The sequence below is a fragment of the Diabrotica undecimpunctata genome, chromosome 2 (genome assembly GCF_040954645.1).
Source record: "Diabrotica undecimpunctata isolate CICGRU chromosome 2, icDiaUnde3, whole genome shotgun sequence".
NCBI lineage: Eukaryota > Metazoa > Arthropoda > Insecta > Coleoptera > Chrysomelidae > Diabrotica > Diabrotica undecimpunctata.
In genome coordinates this window covers 24602109-24624987 of record NC_092804.1, presented here as the reverse complement: position 1 = coordinate 24624987, position 22879 = coordinate 24602109, and the positions used below count along the sequence as shown (strand labels likewise).

At 31.7% G+C, this 22879-nt stretch overlaps 1 protein-coding gene across 3 annotated transcripts in view; it reads right to left on the bottom strand.

Moving 5' to 3' along the window:
• Nucleotides 1-22879, bottom strand: part of Lpin (phosphatidate phosphatase LPIN) — a 151309-nt gene that overhangs the window by 37714 nt on the left and 90716 nt on the right. For 2 of the 3 annotated variants that reach the window (XM_072522547.1, XM_072522543.1), the window contains exons 1-2: nucleotides 18594-18874; nucleotides 7374-7591 (exon numbers count right to left, since the gene is read on the bottom strand). In XM_072522547.1, coding sequence (XP_072378648.1) covers nucleotides 7374-7553 — 180 coding nt within the window. In that variant the 5' untranslated portion in view covers nucleotides 7554-7591; nucleotides 18594-18874. Of the gene's footprint in view, nucleotides 1-7373; nucleotides 7592-18593; nucleotides 18875-22879 lie in introns of those variants that run through there. The other variant, XM_072522544.1, reaches the window with a different exon arrangement.

The following is a 22879-nucleotide window of genomic DNA, read 5'->3' as shown; positions in this document are numbered from 1 at the left end:
TTTGTCTAAGTCTCTGTTCTTGATTATATTTCATGCTCGTTTATCCTGACACTTAATGGTCTGGTGGTTTCTCCCACATAGAAATGGTTGCATTCACAGGGTACTTTATAGATGCAGTTGGGTTTGGTTTTGTACAGGATAGATCTCAGTGTGTTAGTTGTTTTGTATGTTGTTGTGATGTTGTACTTATTTCCTATCCTTTTCAATTTTTCTGAAAGTCTTTTACATACTTCTTGTGAGTGATTCTACATTGTTTGTGGTGTTTTGTTGTTTATTTTCTTTAATCTTGTGAAATCCCTTGTTTATAAATGACAATCGGTAGCCATTTTTAGAATAGAAGGTAAAAAATAAAATGAGTAAATATGAACGAGGAATGTTCAAACACTCGAAAGTTACGAATTGAAGACTTCCTCTAAAGAATAGGAAGGGATTATCCAAAAAGCCTAAGCGGCAGAAGAGAAGGACATGCTTGGGGAGAATATTGGCATATTCAATATTATCATAGTGAAAATAATACTAATATCAATGTACCTACTGAAACAATAACAAGACGGTTAATAAATCCATACAGACATAAATATCATTTATGATAAGATAGATCAAAATTTCAGTAGTTGTATCTTATCCTTTAAAATATGTTTGAAACATGTTTGCATTGATGCAAAACTGAAAATGTTTATCGGTCATTAAAATCGGACATATTTATATTATCGGTCAATTTAAAGATCATTTTAAATAATACAATAAAAAATGAATAATTTACATAGTGATAACTGACCCACATTTTTACAAAGCCTACAATATTACTCAATATTTGTCCAAATCTTAAAAATAATCTATAAAAAAAAACATTTAAGTATGTCTTTATTTTTCCTGGTGCCGACAACAAGGCTATCGTATCATTATCAGCAACGCTGACTTAAATTATAAACAGATAATCAGCTGTTACAAACAAAGCAAATACTTTTTAATTATACATCGAATGGTGTTGAAATTCCTATGTTTAACTGTATCATTGTACGATAATTACACCGGAATTTTAGAAAATTTTATGAGTAATAGAGATACTACTTTTATTGTACTCATTGGATTAAATCGTTATTAAATCAACGATTATTATTTGTTGATTAGATGCTGTATACAGAAGTTAGTACAGTAAACATCGTGTATATTGTAAAAAATGAATCTTTTCTACAACACCATTTTTTTAGATAACAACATTAGTATGAGACAGGCTGACTCGTTAAGCCCACTTCTCTTTAATATAATAATGGACGAAATAATACAAGCAGTACGTAAAGGTCATAGTTACAGAATGGGGAACAAAGAAATCCAAATATTATGTTATGCAGACGACGCCGCATTAATCGCCGAGACAGAAGACGAGCTCCAAATATTAACACACATCTTCAATACAACAGACAAGAAATACAATATGATAATATCAGCAGAAAAAACCAAATGTATGACAACATCTAAATACCCACTACGATGTAAAATCGAAATTGATGGGAAAATAATAAAGCAGGAAGCAAGGTTTAGATATCTGGGAATATATAACTAGTTACGGAGATGTTGAAGAAGAAGTACGACAACAAAGCTTAAAAGCAAGTAAAGCGGTGGGATCTCTTAATGACACAATCTGGAAGAACAAACACCTAAGACAAGACACAAAAACAAGAATCTATAAAGCAGCAATTAGACTGTAGAGTCTAATTGACAGCAAAGTCTGTTGAACAGGGAGAGAAACGAAAACATAAGAAGAGCATGCAATATAGAAGACATAAATGGATGGGTGACAAAACGGAAACAGGAGTGGAATGAACAAATTAGTAGAATGGCAGAGGATAGGATAGTACGAATAGCACGAGATAAGTCACCAAATGGACGAAGAAGTATTGAAGAAGAAACAGGCTTTAAAGCCTACATACAAGAAGGAAGAAGAAGAAGAATATTAGTAGCCTCAACTTGACTTTTAACATAAAACTGATGAACACTGATATAAATAAATGTGTTTAGAACTTTGCAGGAATAGTAGTTCATAAGTCGACGCATTTCAGAGGAATATACATCTTTTTAGGTTGCATCTTACTAATCAACTAACAAAATTTATTATTTAGAAAGTTCCAACGTTTAAACGTCACCCGTCAAAATTTGAGGTCACTCAAACTAGTCAAACTATTAGTTTACAAGCTATACAGTGGTTTGCACGGCGTTACTTTGCAACTTTCAAAAAAATATTGCAATTCTGTAATGATAAAGCATTGTTTCCTGATACGAAAAATACATAAAGCAAAGAAATGGCTGTAAGTGTAATTCGTGCTCTGCTCCGTCAGAACAGGTTAGGTTAGGTTATAACAGTTAAGAGGATACTAAACGACGTCATAGAGTCAAACACTACTGATGCTGAATGTCTGGTCATTCAAATTCAACAGTTGTTCTGAAAAACATCAAGAAGTTTACACAATTGTTTTTGGCGATCATAAATGGAAGTTGTGCTAGAAAAGAGAGGAATTGAAAACATCATCATCCAACCTCAAGAGTCCACTGCTGAACATAGGCCTCTTCCTCATGTTTCCAACCCCGTCTATCTTGCGCCGCTCTTATCCAGTTTTTATTGAGTCTTCTTAAATCGTCAGTCCATCTTGTAGGTGGTCGACCGACGCTTCTCTTGTCTTCCCTTGGCCTCCATTCCAATAACCTCTTTGTCCATCGCCCATCTGTCATTCTGGCTGTGTCCTGCCCATCTCCATTTTAGTCTGGCTATCTTCTCGATGATGTCAGTCACTCCGGTTCTTCTCCTGATGTCTTCGTTGGTTATTCTGCCTCGCAGAGTTATTCCTAACATGGACCGCTCCATTCTTCTCTGCGTGACTCTCAGTTTGGTGACTGCTGCTTTTGTTAAGGTAAGTGTTTCTGCTCCGTACGTCAAGACTGGGAGGACGCACTGATCAAATACCTTTCTCTTTAGGCATGTGGGCAGCTCACTTTTAAAAGTTTCTCTCAGTTTTCCAAATGCTGCCCACCAAATGGTGGGCAGCATTTGAAAACATCAAAGGCAGTGTATTTATTCACTTTGTTGTATGGATATATTTCGATGAGAAATATGTGTTTTATAACCGATACAACGCTTGCTCAATCAAAAACACCAAATCAGCTTACAGAACAAAATCACAGCTCATCAACATTTGCCATTGTTTGCCACTGTTTTAGAGCAGTGAATGAGTTTATGCATCAGTGACAATATATAAAACACACATTCACTACTTCACTTTAAAGTCACACCATACTCAATTAAGTGGACAGCAGCGGATAAGGGCTCTCGAAAGCGACCAACGACGCATACAAACATTGGCAAGGTTTTGATTTCTGCATTTTGAAATATGTAAGTTATTTGTTCACCTATTATAATAAGAAATAAACAATTATATAGCGTTCCACAAATAAAGAAAAAATGGTATTTCACCGTGTCATAAGTAGAGCTCAACGATAATAAAAGTATGTGAATTGCTTCTGTACTCATCGTACTCTTTAGATCAGACCTCGAGTACTGGCTTGTTGCAGAACTTAAAGAATGTTTCACGGCAATCGTTTGGATCAAATATTCATAATTTATCAAAAGATGAATAAAGTTGACTGTTGCTTAAAAGTTGTGTTATTCCCGGTCCAGAAGGTATTGAGTGAAATGTATCTACAATGTACTTAAGCAAGCACCACACGGTTTCAAACATCACAGTTATAACATTCAACAACATGGTCTCATTTGCAGCAGCAATAAGGGCCACCACGTAATCTAAATGTAAAAACGGCGCCACAAACACTAAATAAAACTTCACTCGTATAAAAACTCTATCAAATAAGAAGAAAAAAATTTAGCTATTCAAGTGTTCTGTGCGAAAAACAAAGCAAGGGAGCGTATAATATTAAAACTTTTTGAATGATAAAAGAATTAATGATTATTTCATGCTTTGGATAATACCGCAAATTTATTGTCTTAATTATTTACATAAATAAATTTAAATTTATACAATGCTTTTAATCTTTATTATTTAATTAACTTGATAATCGTATTGTCATTGTATTATGAGAAATTCATTAAACAATATCAAAAATCAATTTAGCGGCTTGTATTTACATAATTTCACACTCTTATTTAAAAAAAAATAGTTTGCTGGATTAAAAGGAGAAATTACTTTTATTTTCTTTTTACCCCTATTAGTAAACTTTTATTCGACTTTTGTATTTCATCGATAAGCTTACTTCTTTCCTTTCTTATATTATTTGCGTTGGTAGGAAATACTGACAGGGTACACACTGTAAAAGTGAGTTATACAAAATAGTTATAATGGAAAAGAAAAAAAAACGAATGCATGTTGGGACAACGAATATGTGTGAAAGTAAAAACGATGAGGGGAGACTGTGATACATAGAATAATTCATACGAAACAAATGAAAAATCAGTACATAAGACGATCGGTGCTAAAATGAGAAAGTATGGTTAGGTTAGGTTATGTTAGGTTGTTTAGATATGTCTATGGTTTAGATTCATTGGAAGATATTTCAACACAAATAATGAATGAAATAATTGATTACCTGCAAAAAAGAAAGATAGATCTAGGGACAAACGTTAAACAATATAATAAGACGATACAACGATCGGATATGCGGATGAATCGTCTCGTAGGGAACGTACAATACGATAGTCAATACGAGGCTTTAGAACTAGTGAAAAATATAGTCTATAGTCGCTATCACGATCCTATCCGAGGAAAGCGAAATGTGGGAAGACGAAGAATAGCCTGGCTTAAAAACTTAAGGGAATGGTTTGAAAGTTTGAATGCAGTAGTGCAGAAAAGTTAGAGCGGCAGTCAACAGAGTCCACATAGCCATGATGATTTCCAACCTTCGATAGAAGATGGAACTTAAAGAAGAAGAAGTCGCTTTTACTCGTGGCGCAGTGACTCGTGGGTTTCAGATGCATGTATGGAAAAAATCGGGATTAAATCATGGTGATGAAACCCTCAATTACCTATGCAACGACGATGTGGTGGACTTCAAACAGCTTCGAACGCCGCTCAACTCAGCAAGGTGAAAAGACTTGCGTGTATGGAGGTAACTGGTGCCAAGCGTACCACTCCAACAGCAGGAGTGCAAAGGGAAATAATGAGAGAGTACTTAAAAAAGAGTAGATCCATATATTGTCTGACAGTCAAGCGGCACTGAAGGCACTTACGTGTCCGGAAGTGACGTCCAAACTGGTGTGAGACGGCATCAGAGAACTGAATGAAGTGGGAGACGGTTGAGCTTTTCTGAAAAAGCAGATTAAAATGCTAAAGCAGGATCCAACTAATCAAACGGACCAGCTGTGACCCTTGGAGCACCAAAGGCTACAGTACGTAGGGCTGTAGGGATTGAGTCCGAGAAAGTCATTAGCATTATTGGGAGAGGATCCAAAAAGAAACACATAGGAAAATCTCTATTGGTGGATCATGTACAAAACGAACAGGAGGAACTGCTCCATATGGGCAGAAATAAACTGAGAACAGTAACACGAATGTTGACCGAGCATACACTAATAAGGGAATTCCTGGTTAAAATAGACATTTACAATTGAGATCGCTAAAGACAAAAACTATATGGACAACCACGAGGTGACCTTGCTATATTTAGGACACAAGCAAAAGATCTGTACCAACTTATATAGGGTACAACAATGATAGCGGCTCAGCTAGATTAGAAATTGAAAAATTTGACAGTTCCGGACCTGGGCCCTCCAGTATCATAGCCACTTTGCTACGGCCGCTACAGTACACATATTGGTACACTATAAGATTTGAAAGAACGAGGCAAAAGACAACGGAATTGTGACAGGAGCTTACGTCCTAAAATTTCCAGAATATGATAAAACGGAAAAAAAATTCCTAAATAACATCATGAGCAATGGAAGTCAGCAAAAATATTAATATTTCTCTTACCACTGGACAGAACTGTGGTACGAAAAGCGATTGGTTTTTGTCAGCAAGTAGCAGAACAGATGGGAATGCTGTGTCAACTTTTGTCAGGAGATGAAGAAAGACGTTGTTATGCCACCTTGCTCTGTTTTAATCCCGCAGTATCAGGTCTATCTGGGTCAGTTTTGAACCTTTTCACTTCAGCAAAAATTTAATAAAACAAAAAGAGTCGTTGAAAGAAGTAAAAGAGAAAGACCAAAAAGAGCATAGAATAAGACAGGTAGATGTCTCTTAGAAGAATCCATATGGGTATGACCCATGCGGAGTAATGGAACTAAAGAAAGTGAGGCTATATAGATACACGCAAGAGAATGATAAGTAAATCAATAAAATCTTATGGTAGAACAATATCGTCTTAACCATTCATGCGTAATATTAAAAATGATAAATTGGTATCTATCCAATAAATTATTCTAGAAAATTCGCTTAAAATACGATCTCTTGCCAAAAACCGACAGGTTCATTGTCAATGTTCCTTGGCACATCGATTGATTAATATAATAAAATATATGGCACAGGTGTAAATATGTTTTCGTAAATTAGGTCTGCCAGCTGGCAGTCGGCCATAAGTTTAATTAAACATAAAAGCGGAAGTCTAATTAACTTCAATAAGGTGTCACCTGTAGACGACAATGTAGATAGATACTTACAGCTATATCAAAATATGTGAAAATGTTTTAAAGAAGAAAATCTACCTATACATAAGTAACCAAAGAATAAATATTTTTACACACGCTTTAGGGTTCTAAGATTGGACAATCGTTTTACATGTCTGTACTAAATTTTTGATCTGTATTTCGTCTATGATGTCACATTTTATCCCCACAACATGTGTCATTCTTTCAAGTATGATCATTTCTCATCGGATTTTCCTGCTGCTCGTCTTCGGTAATCGTATTTGTGGCATTTACGATCATATGTGGTATTTTTGTTCTTTTACTTATAATACTCTATTGAACATTTATATTCCGTCCCCTTGGTAGCTACAGATATTGTTGTACTCCCCAACAAACCCGAGGAAGTAACTTTTTATACAATGTACTAAAAGAAAAACTTTTTGTTTATTTCGATAACGCCAAATCTTATATTACTTTGTAAGTTTGCGTATCATATATTCTATTTCGTCTATATCGTGTGCTAAAATAATTTAGTCGTCTACAATGACATAAATATCGTATAAATTACAAAAAGATCCAAGTAAAAGTACCTTAAAAAAATGTTAGACAATAATTGCAACGGTTCTATTATAAAAGAAAAAAATCGATGAATAATGTTTTTGTAACCTCTAATATCACATAATTAGTGGTAATAAAGCTCGATATAACAGTAAATAATAAAAAAACAGTTTTTAAAAGCACTTACCACTTTTTCTCTACTTCTAAGCACCCCCAATTTTCCGAACCGCACGTGGAACGGAGAACAGTTATAGGACCCATCAGGCTGTTCAACAACTATTACATCTATAGCACCAGTCAACGTCGCACCATTTATGTCATTGTAGAAATCTTTGAAATTGGAAAAAATTTTCATCATCCCGTGCATCTTGGCGGTTTTGTGTTGCTACTTTTATCTTTCTATATCTGTAAACAAAAAAGAATAATGTTAGAACGTGGATCCACAACATAAAAATAGAGATAAAATCGATAAAACAACAGTTTGATTAAAGGGTAAATATTTGAGGAAAAGAAATACAAAGAAATAAACAAATATTAAATACAACAGAAAAGAAAGTACCTTACGGGATATCCAGCAAATGGATAGGAAAGCAAGCGTAAAAATCAGAAAAACATGCGAACTCGAAAGCATAAAATGACTAGGTATTAAAAAAATGGAGGAAACACATTAGTAAAATTAACGTGACAAGTTGATATAAAAAAACTATACGAAACGTAGAAGAGCTATAATTTATTATTTCATGACGCGAATGAACATGGCATAATAAATAATATAGTCATAGTCTCTATATAACAAAGAAAATTTCATAAATATCGTTTCTCGTACTGTAAAACATTACGACTAAAGGAAATCGTGCCAGACAGCTCGTTACATTTTGGTTTCGACATCAGTAAATTAACTACTGGTTAATTAATCATTAATTGGCCCAAGCTTTTCCTAGTCCGACGATAGAAACTCACTAATGAAGAAAAGTTATCTGATATGTGAAGTAACATTTTTAATTGAAATTAAAACATTTATTTGCAATACATGGTTGCATTTTCTATAAAATTTAATCTTTTTGGAACGAATCAATTTTAGATAGTTTTAAAATATGTACAATGGATTGACAATTGATTATTTAATTACTTAAATCAGTCAATGTCGTTAATATATATTTATCTTTTTAAACAATCTTAAATATCCACTATTCTCTTTCTAGCTAAATTTATTGTTTGGGGAAGTATTTAGGATTTATTTACATATTTTACGTTTAATATTTTTATTACTGTATTATAACATGATCTTATTTAATTATATATTCTAATTACTTATTTACTTTAAAAGATTACAGTATATTTTTTTTTCTTCTATTCAGTAATCTCTCATTTTCGAACTGGCTAACACATGGCTAAACTGTTTTCAAGTTCAAAGAAATACACTTATTGTTAATTGCCTCGAAAGCACAGAAAATGCTTTAGAATACCAAATTTCTGCGGAATTGTGTAAGAAATCTGGTATCAAGGCTGAAGGCAACCGTTGTAAAACCTTGATTTATATAGGGTACGCTTCCTGTAGTTGTACTAGAGTATGGCCACCCCTGAGAATTTTTAGGTACGGATTTTCATCCCTACACACACACAGACACTGACAAACACAGATCGAAAATCGAAACGAGACATCGGACTGTAAACATCTCCAGTTTATCGCAGACGCCGACAGTCCTTCGCGCGATGGTATAGATGGATAGATTTAAAATTCTATAAACCTGACACAAGACCATCTATAATATAAGGCACCGATGAGGATGCTTAGGTGGAAGAGTTGATTGACAAGAAAGATTAAAATTACGAGAGAATAAAGGAGACTGCAATTACCAAATGGTTCCGATATACAGGGGTTGTATTATAAACAATGATTGGCAGTTATAACTTTTTCCTACATTTTACAAATATGTTTTATCAAATAATTGTTATATCTTTATTATTATTTATTGTACAAGTTCGCTATATTATAAATGTAGCTAAAAAATCATTACTGATATGAATCCCAAGAAAATGATTCTAAAACAAATATAAAATGAATGATCATGTAAAAAAATTAGTATTCAAATATAAAATTGTTTATTAGAAACTATTAAATCAAACAAAGATCACGGAAAACCCATAAAAAGTATAATTTATTCATTAAATCGAATCGGAAAGAACTTTGTACTTATGCTATTATTGCAAAAAAGTGAACAAACGATAGAAAACGGACACCGGTTCCTATATAATTCAAATACGGTTGATTGAAAGACTATGCAAAATAAGTTTACCTTGACCGACACCTCGGATTGCGATGAAAAAAAACAAGACCAGAGTAGGAATAGTTAAAATTTTCGGTTTCCATAGCTACGTAATTGCGTCAAAGCAAAAGGAGTTCCTGTCGTTTCTTAAGTGAAATACGAACAACGAAAAGCATGTAAACATGTTTTTGTTATGACACATACGTCTAGCTATGATATGGAATATCTAATGAAAACAACTATTTGTTTATACCTTTTGATTTGCAGATAAATTTAAAAAATTTTATTTCAATAAATTAAAAATTTTAATGTTTCACAAAATTTTGAAAACAATAGACTGCACATCGACAAGCACGTGACTGTATAGATATTGTAGTACTATGAACAATATATCTACACTTTGGCAATTTGGCTTAACGTCAAAAAACTTTGTACAAAGTACAATCATTATATAAATTACCTCCATTCTTACATAGTTTGCTTTTACTGAATGAATTCGGGGCTTCGAAGAAAAGATACAATGGATATGGTTCCAGAAAACATAAATATTCCTAGGAGTTCCTGAGAATAGTTAAACCCTAACAGATAAAAAAATGCTCCCTAGAAATTTTATTCGTCAGGAGTAAGACACCAAAAAATCTACAATCTCGACATGACGAGTTCTAAGATACTTATTTTTTCTTCTTTTTTGAAGCGAAACTTCTATACTAGCGTTGTATTACTTTTTTTCTATAGTAAAATGCCGAAGCGAGCGTCATGGAAGTAGCGCCACGCAACGCCAACAGTTGGAAGACTCCATTTACTCGACGAGGTTACTCCGTTATAGAGCTTGTGAATTTTCTAAGCGGATATAACCTTAAAATTATCTGCGTGCCGGCTCGTACATTTACAACATGTAAATTTACCTCTTTTTTATTTGTCTCCCAGCGACTTCATTGTTTGATGATTAAACAGAAATGAGTATCTTTTAATGATCCATTAACAATGTTTATCGATAAAAATCTATAGGTATACCTATAAATCTAGATATACCTATTACAACTTTTTCTACTTTTTAGCGAAAAAGCCTGAACCGGTTCTGCGTTCTAGTGAGCTGTGCGATTAATCAGTTTAATTGGACTCTCATTACGAATCAAGGAAATTGGTTTTTGTCTTCTTTATTACGTTAAATAGATAAATTTCTTTAAATGAATTTAAGTTTTTTGCACAACGATAGTTTCAACAGAAATGTTTATATAAATGGCAATACAATTAGAAAGCTTTAATGAATATATTAAGAAAATCTACAATGTTATTTTCAAAAACCAAAAAAGCATTGGGTGAAAAAAGTTTAGTACAGTAGGATTTAATATAGTACAGGAAAGACCAAAGACTGCACAAGAAACGGGATTAGGGGTCTTTAGATAGACACGAAAAAATTTTAAAGCCTTTGTCAACATACTACAGAGTTATTCCAAGCTTAAGTGTTTGCGTTGGTATCGTGCAACGATGAAATTATAAGGGAAGCTTGAAAGCAACAAAGAATTAATATTTATACTGAGAACCAGGAGGCTATATTGGCGTTAAAGAACCCACTTACCAAACGAAAACTGGTAAATGCAAGGATCCCTTTAAAAAGTGCAAGAGAACGAATAAGCAGTCAAAAGCAGAATTAGTAAAACTTTGGATGTCTTAGAACCCTTCTGTGACGTCACTACACGCGATGCAAGATATGGGGATAATTGACGAGAGGGAGCCATCAAAACAAATGAAGAGAACAAATCCATACAAAGAAACTTATAAACACGATTCTCCAGGAACCTCACAAACCTTTAGAAAGTTTGAAATCTTCACAGAAATGATCACTGGACACTGTCGACTGGAAAATGCACCTACACAAAATAGGTAATGAACCATGGAGCAGAAAATGTGAGCTGGTAGAAGAAACTGCGATACACATCATTTGTGAATGTGATTCGCTTAGTGATCTAAGGCGGATATACACCGGCCAACTAAAAATTGAACTAGGACAGCTCCGCAACGAAGCTATGGCTTCGTTGCGGAGATATCGTTGCTTCGTTGCCTTGAAAACACAAGATATCTTGGTAAAGTTTACCAAGTACCAGAAATATTAATGTCTTTCCTAAGAACAAAACAAAGCTTCGAGAGGTAGTAATTTAGATCATATCAGAACTTCACTACAATATTTTCATCCATAAGTGTAAAGTGTTTTAAAAACAAGTATTTTTTAAAAGGAAATCATTTGATAAAAGTTTTGCACTTTAAGTATAATTAGCAGTTGTAATAAAACATGTTTTACCTCTTTATAAAAGGTTAAACTATGCAACATCTATCATACATTAATGTTAGTAGTAAATAACAGAGAAAAATATTTTTGCGTAATTTATAGATTTTTTTTATGACAATTCAAGCACACGTGAAACTATTGTTCGATTTCAAAACTTGACATGGTTACTATTTGCGATAATATAATAGATAGTTTTTACGATATCGATAGTTCATTGTTTCAATATGTAAAACTTATTATGTAGAATTAGTTTTAGATTTCGGACGGTGTAGTAAAAATCGATGTCGATGTTGAATATGAACCACATGGAATAGTTTTATCTGTGAGTATTACGAATCTTATTAGGTACATCTACTGTGGTCGACAGTTAGTAGTGGACGATCTTTTAACAAAGCTCAAAAGAGTTGGATTTATCGCAGAAACTTGGAAACTACCTGGTGTTCGACAGAAGAATTTCGGCAAATCTTATAAAAGCTCACTTGCTCACTGAAAAAATTAACAATTCAATCTCATTTTCAGAAGAGGATAAGTATCCATATTAGCAATGGGGACAAGGAAACACAACGAATGAATGAATTACAGAATGGAGATGTATGCTGTAGAATGTTAATGAAACTAAAAGACTCATTAAATCGGTCTGTAATGTCGAAAAAGGATAAAAAAGTAAAGAATAAATTTAGAAGAAGTCTAGATACGGCTTCAACCAATGCCAATATGAGACACAATAGTTTAAGATTGTTAGAGCAGGTTAAAAGTCCAAAATGATAATCATTCAATACAAAGAACCGTCTGTTAAGTCCCTGGAAAGTAGTATGAGAGGAAGACAAAACAGCACCAGTGATAGAAGGTTCCATAGGCGTGGCCAGTTTTTTTAGTCTGGGTTCCAATGCTAAAAATCGCGCCCTAACCCCCTCGTCCATATACTTTCCCATATAATTTCCAGCAATGATATTTTCATATATGAAAAACAGTATTAAATGTAAATCAAACAAAAAATAAAAATCCTTTCTAACGACTACGAAACTTTGGCTTAGTTGTTGTTTTTAGAACCAACTGTACGATCCCAATTTTTGTGTCTCTCGAAAGTTAGAGTGAGTTCCACGGTACCCGCTATGACCACGCCTATGGAAGGTTTTACAAGACATGTCTGTAAATAGAATGCTGATGATGAAGTATATAAAAGATAAAATAAAATAAAACCAAATCAACAAGTTTATCAAAATTAATTTCTTGACAGCAATTGTTGCAATAAATAATTCCAAAGGAATAATAATGACACTTAACACATTATAATCTAATGGAATATATTGTTAGTTATTGTACTTCCGGAAATATGTTCCCCATTGCACGATTAACCAGCTTTCACATAAATCAGAATTAACTGTTTCGATAAATTCTACCGGAACAGAACTAGCAAGGATATACTTAAAACAGAACGTTCAGCAAATACTAGCGATAATGATAGTCTTTCCGATCTATTTGATGTATAATCAATTTAACCCGATATAAAAATAATAAGTATCATTTTGAATATTAATTTAATAGTAAAAAAGTATTTATTGTTAATAATTTAATACATTTAAAATATTTTAAGAATGTCTCAATGAGAGCTGGGAAATAAGTACTGAATATTTTATTTGCAGTGGATAATTGAGTGGAAAATGAGCAAAATATACACAGATGCAACGGATATAAAGAAAAATTCTAAATTTATTGAAATAGAAATAGTGGAACAATTTACAAAAACAAATACTGAAGGATTATCAAATGATGAGAAATGATGAAAAGTCAGTTGAAAAAATCCATAAACAAATTGATATATCGTTGCGTTTCGGGATATATAGGCCTGGCGAACGTCTGAACTTTAATGTTCGAAACACACTGATTATTTCTTAACCACAAGCTGAATCTTGTTTTAATAGAAACAATAAAACATTAGGGTAAAAAATTTACCCCGGGAACCTGCTTATTTATAACTTTAATTAGTAAAATTATTGTTTTTGTAAATAAAAAAGCTATGAACATTATCCGATCTAGATATTTAAGTTTTTAATTCCAAAATTGCAGCTCATATATTAGAATCAAGGTTATGAGTCCAATAAAAATGACAAAAATAAAACTGTAGAAATCGTACATAAATCTGAATATTCAATGCCAAATATTTTATTTTGAAGTCAAACAAAGAAGTCACCTTAAATGAATATGTGGATTGTGAATGTCCTTATCTGATATATCATCGTAAATATCCATCAAGGTAAAATTTCAGCTTCTTAAAGAACCTCCCTCATATCTTATGCTTTGTAATATCATACAAAAAAACAAAATAAATGATTATTTAAACGTGATATATAACTTACTTGAGTTTATTAAATATAACAATAACAAACTATTCTACGAGTTGCATGGTTTTTCCCAATAATATTTTAAGAAACTAAGCTGCAAAGAAAAACACTTTTCGGGCCTCATGAAGAAATTTTCCTTGAAATCGTGGTTAAAACATTCTTAAATTTATCTACCATCACAAGATTTTGGGAGTTTTTATAGGTGAAACCACTTCCCAAGTCAACAGACGGAAGTCTTGTAAAATCTGAGTAATAATGCTCGTATTTTTGATCAAACATAATAGTCCGAACAATCATTAAAAACGAGTAGAAAAAATGAGTCCATGCGAAATTTATTAAATATCGTACCGTTCCTTTGATAGTATAGAAATATAGACATTTTTAGATTCAATGGGTGATGTTTATAATTAAGAATATCTGTACTCGATTCATATTACCCCAATCTATCTGAATAAACAATCGATTTTATGACAAATACTTTAATACGTACGATTTTACTTTTTTTGTTTAAACAATCATAAAAAATCTGAAAATTGAACAGATATAAGTGAAAATCTAGATTTTATGATCCAATTTATAGATGGCTATAATATACAGAGAAGTGTAAAAAGTTATAATCCATTAAAGTGATCGTACTCGTAAAATACCGCCACGTTAAAGTGGAGGGGAAAACTTTCCGAGATTCGTTTTTTTGGAACTTCAAATTAAAGCGCGCTGAAAAAATTTACAATATTCCGCCTTCTATGGCACGCAGAACACTCAATTTTTTAAACTAGGGTAGCTCGAGAAAATAATAAGAACTGGCCTACTTTCACCTCCCGGAAAAATCGGAAAACCCCGATTAAATAAATTATTAAATTTTTCCATAAAAAATTTTAATAATTAACGTACATTTATTATTTATATAAATATATAATATCTATAATAAGTTAGTACTACAAATGTGTTCATTAAAATACGAAACGCCTTATTTATTTAAGACATTTTTACACTCTCTGAATAAATGGTTTTAAAATAAATTTTTTAAACGAATCTTTTTGTAGGTAGGTACTTTACAAGAAGAGCTAATAATAATTATTATATATTTATATAAATAATATACATTAATCAATAAAATTTAAATATTTCTTACGAAATGGTAATAAAATTAAACTTTTTATGGAAAAAATTAACTAATTGATTTTTCCGGGATGTGAAAATAGCAAAGTACTTACTATTTTCTCGAGCTACCACAATTAAAAAAATCAAGCTTTTCCGTGCCATAGAAACCAAGATATTGCAATTTTTTCTTATGGCTGTTTAGAAAGCAAAATCAGCTTGTACATCTTCAAGGATTTGTCATCAGCTACCCCTCATATAAGAGTTTTCCCTCATATTTTAAATACGAGTGGAGATTAAACAAGAAAAAATATTCCTATCAAAGATGTAAAGAAAGATAAAGTGGATACCGAATTATGTAAAGGACATTTTTAATGATATTGTTATTGTACCTATGGTATTACATTATTACGTTGGTTATGATACCTGTTTGAGATAATAATCCCATTCAATTTTTTTTTTATTATAACCAATAAGTTATAAAATCAGAATAAAAAGGTCTTCTATAAGTTAATGTGATGAATTTAGGTCCTGTGCCTTAATTCTGGCGTGATGTGGTCCCCGCCAGTGAGAGAATCACGTGTCCATGTTACTGGTCTGTTAGCCAACGTCGATTAGATTTACTGATAACTTGGTGTTGATAACTTGGTGTTGAGGTTTGCGGAAATTAATAAATTGGAGTGTGTGTACACTTTTTGAATGTATTATGATTTCCTTTGCGGGATTACTTCTTTTACTGTTGATATGTTGAGATATATTTTTCATAGATTCTTCGATTGATTACATACCACGGTTCATCAACAATTGCTGTTTTGGCATCTTTCCATTATAATAATATTTTATTTACTACTGCTTTACAGCTCTATGCCGTATGTCCATATTGGTTTGATAACTATATTGTAAATTACAGTTTTATTAATTATTGACAGCTTACAGTTTTTTCCAATTAACCAATTGACTTTTTAAATCTTTTTTGTCTGTTGTATATAGTGGCATGTAGTTGTATTTGTTTTCTTTTTTGCTGATATGTTCCTTCCAACACAGGGTTTGGTCCAGGTATAGCCCAAGGTATTTGGTTGTTTTAGTCCTGGGTATTTCCTTATTATGGTGGGTTGACTTGCTTTCATTTACTTTTTTTTTCCATTGTTCCAGTCAGTTTTCAAGCTCATGCAAGTAGTCTTGGAGTTGTCATGAAGTGTTTATGACTTGTGAGTGGTACTGTATCATCTGCAAATGTGCCAATTGTTGCGTTATTTCAAGTTGGTAGATTAGATGTATATAATTAATATAATATGTCCTGGTCTCAGGACGCTACCTTGCGGAATTCCCGCCTTAATGGGATGCATTTTGGATATTTCTCCATTTACTTTTATTCTAAACTCTCTGTTTCCCAAGTATGGTGTAAGTATTCGAAAGAATGGTGGTAATATTTGTTTAATTTTATAAAGAAGTCCTTTATGACAAACCTTTTCAAAAGCTTGACTTACTAGTTATACCATTCGGAGTTGATTTTATGGGTTATTCGGTGGTATTGGTGGATGGATAGTTAAGTGTTCTCGTCGAAATCCAAACTGATAATTTGGCATCCAGTATCCAGTATTATATATACTATATCACAATTCATCTCAAATCTATATCACTAAAAATTATTTACTCTGATTTTAAAAAATAATTGTAAATGTCAATTGGAAATGGAAAATATTAAAAGTAGGTGTAATCGTGATAAGTAATGGGACTGTACACAGATTGGCGACATATATAAAAGGACTAAGTAAAAGTCGATTGTAGATTTAGAAAGAATCGTTTAGATCGTACAATATATTGTTTATGAACTGGCAACAACAATGTTATTTTGTTTTACTTTGCCACTGATTAAGTTCTAAGCTATAAGGAGCTCACAAGTGGTAGATTTCTGATAAATGAAGTAAGTTAAATGGCATTGTTAACTACAAAAATGAAATTGTAAAATATTAATCCCCCAATGAAAAAATTCAACGAATCTAAATAAATCAATCAAATCCTAAGGATTAAAAATGTAACTATGATAACTGATTTACCTGTTGAAATATATGGCATGAAAACTAAGCAACAGCAAAGGATTAACCAAAAATTCTAAAAGTGGGAAAGATGATAAAGCGAAGCAATTTTGTGCAACACGTGAAAACAAGAATAGATGTGTGGGGCGCCAAAAGACATGAATACCATCATGGAAAGCCATAATATAATAAATTTTAAATAAAGGCAACTAAAAAAAACATAAAAATGACTGCAAATATAAAAAAAACTTAATTTTAGGTATACTTTTAATTACACCTAATTAAACGCGTCAAAAATACGTGAGAATATTAAAAACTGGTAAAACAAATTTCAGTAAAGACTAATTAAACGATACATTAAAGGATAAAACACAAAATGCTGCAAATTTTACAAATTTCATTTATTACTGATGCAATAAAAAGACCTAGAACTAAATATATTTATTAAAATACCTTCAGTGCTCTGGAAAAATACCATTATGTTAAAATAATGACTCACTAGCCTTAATTTTAAAACCTCATAAATATGTATGTTAAAAAAATTCAAATCCATATAATAATTTATATTTGATAAACACCGAAAAAAGTCATAAAATAAAAATAAACCAAAATGAGGGAAGCACTTAAAAATCATTTAGAATTTGTTTATAGAAATAATACATTTCTTAATTAATTAATGCCTGTTTCGAATAAAAAATATTTTAAAAATAATGAGAAAATTGCAATTGCAGCAAGTTGAGACAATGATAAATTTCCACGAACTGTAAATAAATGAAAATAGGAAAATATTACATAAAAAATTACTTCATTCGCGTGATTGAGATGGTTGGAAAAGAATATTCGATATTTTAAAAGACATAAACCGCAAAATACGATTTTCCTCGTATGCTCATCTTTCAGAACTGGCTAGAGTACACAAAACATCGGACTGAAATTAGGAACCATACTAAATACATCTATTACAATTTTCGAAAAAAAAAACTAGAAAAAATTTCTTGAATTAATACTAAATAAACCGTCCTAAGAGAATTGAACAAATGTACTCATTGATTTAGGACTTCAATGAGCTTTTCTAACAGTCAAAGACACAATTAAATTAAAGGCCATTGAAACATGATAACTGTTTCGAAGTTTAATCATTAAAATAACTGCTTGTAATAGTCTCTTGAGCTTTTTTCCTGCAAAGTATAAAAACCATCGGCAATATTTCGTATTGTACTTTCCCCAAATTTCTAAAAGCTGAAAAGTTAGAGATCAAAATGCACTAATTTTAAAAACAGACAATACATTTTTTCGAGCAGTGTATGTAAATTCCAAATAAAAAAATGCAACAGAGTATTATTAAGCAGATACAAATAAAGATTAAAAAAAATTCACCTATATATTATTTGCAGACTTTGGACAAATTATTTTCTAAGATCAGTTCTTATATTCACACACTCCATTAAAACAAATTCTTTATAGTGTCTTCCATATCACAAGTATTTTATAATCACTTTCCCACGAGATCGTGGTAACAGTTATACGATAAAGTTAGTTGCCAATATTTTTATCACTCAATATTAAATTTGTCACAAAAATAAAATGAGTATTTTTTATAGCAGTCACGAACGTTTGTTAACGCGTTTAAATCTCAAGTGAGAATATATTAACCGCGAGTCCGCGAATATGTTTTTATAGGATTATGCGCAACTCTAGCGCGCACTTTTTACTAATCTGCCGGCTCTGGTTCATATTTGAATAGTATAGTTAGCGAGCTGTGCCAGCAGAAGTACATATAGGTATTTATGTTTACTGAACTTTGGTGAACTACAAACTACAAACTAAAAGTTGGCGTATTTTCCGTTCAAAATAATAACAAAATTATCCCCTATTTCCAAGTTTCATTAAAACATAAATTAAAAATAATATATCAAATATTTCCGCCATACAAATTCCACCTGTCCAACTAATTATGCAATGTCCTCTGTAGAAGTTCATAATTGTCTCAAACCTTGGAATTTGGTGACACATGGCCCTTAAAAAAAATTTTCGGTATCGCGTCAAGTTGTTTGCTTAGATTGCAATAAATCAGAACTTTGTTGGTCTTCAGTGGAGAACCATCTAAATGAAGCCAAATGTTCGTTTAAAATTTTTTTAAATATTCATATCTACGAATATGAACATTATTTTCTGCAAAGTTTGTGTGTTTTTTGTTTTTGTTTTTTGTTTTTTCTTTTTTGGTTAGGTTAGTTTTAAATAAGGAGTAAAGTGTACAGTAGATATGATAACATCGATAACATACTACATATTGAGTTGTAAGTTATGAACTATAAACATCTGTATTTCTTATAAACTCAATGTCATTTGTTATATTTTAGAGAACTGATGAAGCTTTAGAAATATAAAGCGAAACGTCTTCAATAAACTTATGAAGTAGTTGACTTCTTTTTTTATTTGCCAACCTGAATGACCGATTAAACCTCTGAATTCACTAGTTGAATACTTTATAAATATAAATTGACGGTCGTAGTCTTTACAATATATATATATATATATATATATATATATATATATATATATATATATATATATATATGTATATATATATATATATATATATATATATATATATAAGCTGCCATCATCATCACTGTCGTACAACTCTAAAGAAAAGAAACGATTTTTCCAAGGATTCTTCACCATCCATTGCCAATCGTTATCAATTTGTAGCACCAATTTTCCCTTATCCACACTTTTACTTCACCTAAATTTTTGTCTATATCTACATCTACTTCCCACGGACTGTGTCATAAGGATATCATATACTATGTAAGTGATTTGTTTGTATTTGCTATACATTTCAAAGTTGTAGCTCCATCTTTAGATAACATTTCCACAAATGCTACCAAACATTTCTCTCAGGATTCTTCGTTCAGACTAGTAAACGGTTTTCATCTGCTTTGTATAGTCCACGTTTTCTATCCGTATGTCGGCACTGATATTGCTTTCCCTCTATTTGTACTTTGCAGACAACTTTATGAGGTGTAGCCCACATTGGGGAATCAGTTTACAGTAGAAGAAGTAGAGGAGCAAAGGTATCAATATAAAATTCTTTGATTTTTTCTATTTGTCTCAGAACAAAAATTAGTTGAGCTATTGATCGACTAAGTATAAAATTAGTATATAGAGTAAATAAGCAAACCTCTAGATATATAAGAGAATAAATATAGAGGATTTTATTCAGCACTTCTATGAATGTCTCTAGAATCAGCTCCGTTACTATAATATTTGAACTTTATTTGTTTACTCGGATTGTTGCGCAACCAACTGTTTTTATCGGGGATTCAATGGAATAATGTTTCTAACGTCGTTGCTTCGTTTGGATGATGCATATCCGCATTTTTATTGGCAATATATCTGTATAAGGCAGATGGGTGGCTATTTGGATAAGTTGCAGTATGCATTTTTGATGCAATGATTTTAATTCGACCATATTAGAGCTGCGTAGTAGGTCGGTCATCCAGATAAGATTCAAATTGATTATACTAAAAAATTGTACAAAACAATGTGGTATGTGCGTTATTAAACTGATAATATTCTCTTAATTTTTTTACACTCCAAGTGAAAAAACAAATATAATTTGTAGATGTTTATGTTTTTCTTATCCGTTTCAGATATTTTATCGCATGTGTTATAACAAGTTTGTATGTTTATGAAACACCCTATCGACCGAATTTAATAAAAACAATTATATCATTAAGAGGTCAGAAATTGGTTAAGACATATCAATTTGTCTCATTAATTTGTCAATAATAGATATTTTTTATTAATTGTTAGTTTTTCTAGGCCAAGAAAATTTTAGCACCTCATCTTCATTAAAATATTCAAAACTACATACATTATATTCTATAAAAAATGAAACACTACTGATCAAATAAACTAAATAAATGGTCAATTCTTATTAGTTTTAGTAAATATAGTGTGCAATGATAAAAAACAATACTGTGCTCGAAAAACAATAAAAGAATGCAAAACCGTTAATTGTCCGTTAATACTTATTGGAACTTGTTACTCCAAATTTCAAAAAATATCTACTAATATGACAGAAGCTTGATCGGCCAAACTTCTTCTTCTTCTTCTCTTTATGTAGACATGACTCTGTCTGTTTTTCAATGTGCCTCCAGTAGGTTGTCGTTCCATCATTTTCGTGGTCTTCTTACTGATCGTCTTCCTATTGGGGTACCGTCTCTTGCCGTATTTACTACTCTATTGTTGTCATTCGGCTTATATGTGCTGCCAGGTCTACCGTTTTTACGGTAGATCTACCGTTTTCCACCTCGATCTACCGCTCTACCGTTTTAACACTTTATTCTACCGCATTTTTTAATTTAAAGCATTTGACAAAACATAATATACTTATATTTAATTGGTGATTATCTTTTTGAGATTTTTTGTTTCTAATTTTGATATTTTTTTAAAGAATATGAGACGTTGGAACGTTAAATCCCTGAATCCTACGCGGTGCCTGACTTGTAACGAGACGACGATAATTCAGTATTATATTATAAAGTTACTTATTGCACATATTTAAGTGCTCTGTGGGTAAATTATATTAAGTGTATATTTAATACTTAATGTCTGACAGTGATAGCAGTATAAGTGACACTAGTGCCAAAGTTGTGAAAAAAAGAAAATATTCCCAGGTATATAAAATCTCATGGGAAGATGAAAGTAAATTTAAAGGCTGACTTGGAAAAAGTAAAAGTCCTGAGTCCCAAAAATTAATTACCTATATGCAAATGTCAAATCTCTCATAAAAACTCTTTTGGATAACCGCAGTATTGGATATAGATTATAAAAATCCCAGAAATATGTTACCCATTCAGAAGATGTATTTTGGTTCTGACATTTCTACGTCTAGTGTAAATAAAAATGATTTAGAATTTGTAAAGTTGAAAGTGCTTAGAATTTTATATAGAGGGTCTGGACCAAGTATTAAAAAGGTTTCCCATAAAAAATAACATCTTGGAAGATTTGCAGTTCAGAAATCCTAATTTGGTGCGAAGTAGAAAAAATAATTCAATTGCACATATTTCACTAAAATTGGGCAATATTGAGATAATTGATAAATCAGGGCGATCTTCAATCATTAGATAATGAGTGGAGACTTTTACGAAGCACTGAGTTGCCTGAATCTAATGATATATTAGCATTTTGGAGTCAAGTAAGTGAAATGAATTATGGTAGTGGACTAAATACGTTCCGCAATTTATCCCTACTTATTTTTAATGTATTGATCTCACCGCATTCGAGTGCAAATGTAGAAAAAATTTTTTCGGTTGTAAATAGATTAAATATAAGCAAAGAAATAAATTAAGCAGAAATACTTTGAGGCACTACTACATAGCATTCATAGCAAGAGAATAGTTGACTCCGACTGAAGTTGCTATAATTTTAAGGTAGAAAATGATATGCGAAAACTTCTTAATAAAAACATTTACGAGCAGAACTCTGATATTGACGAGATCTAATGGTTGATTTTTTTATAATTCAGTGTTGTGTTTTGTTTTACCATATTTTTTAGGTTTAGTTTTAATTTCAGTTAATGTTTTTGAAGTTTATTTAGGTTAATTTTTTAATAAAAATTATATTTTTAAAAATTTTGTATGTATTTTCTGGTG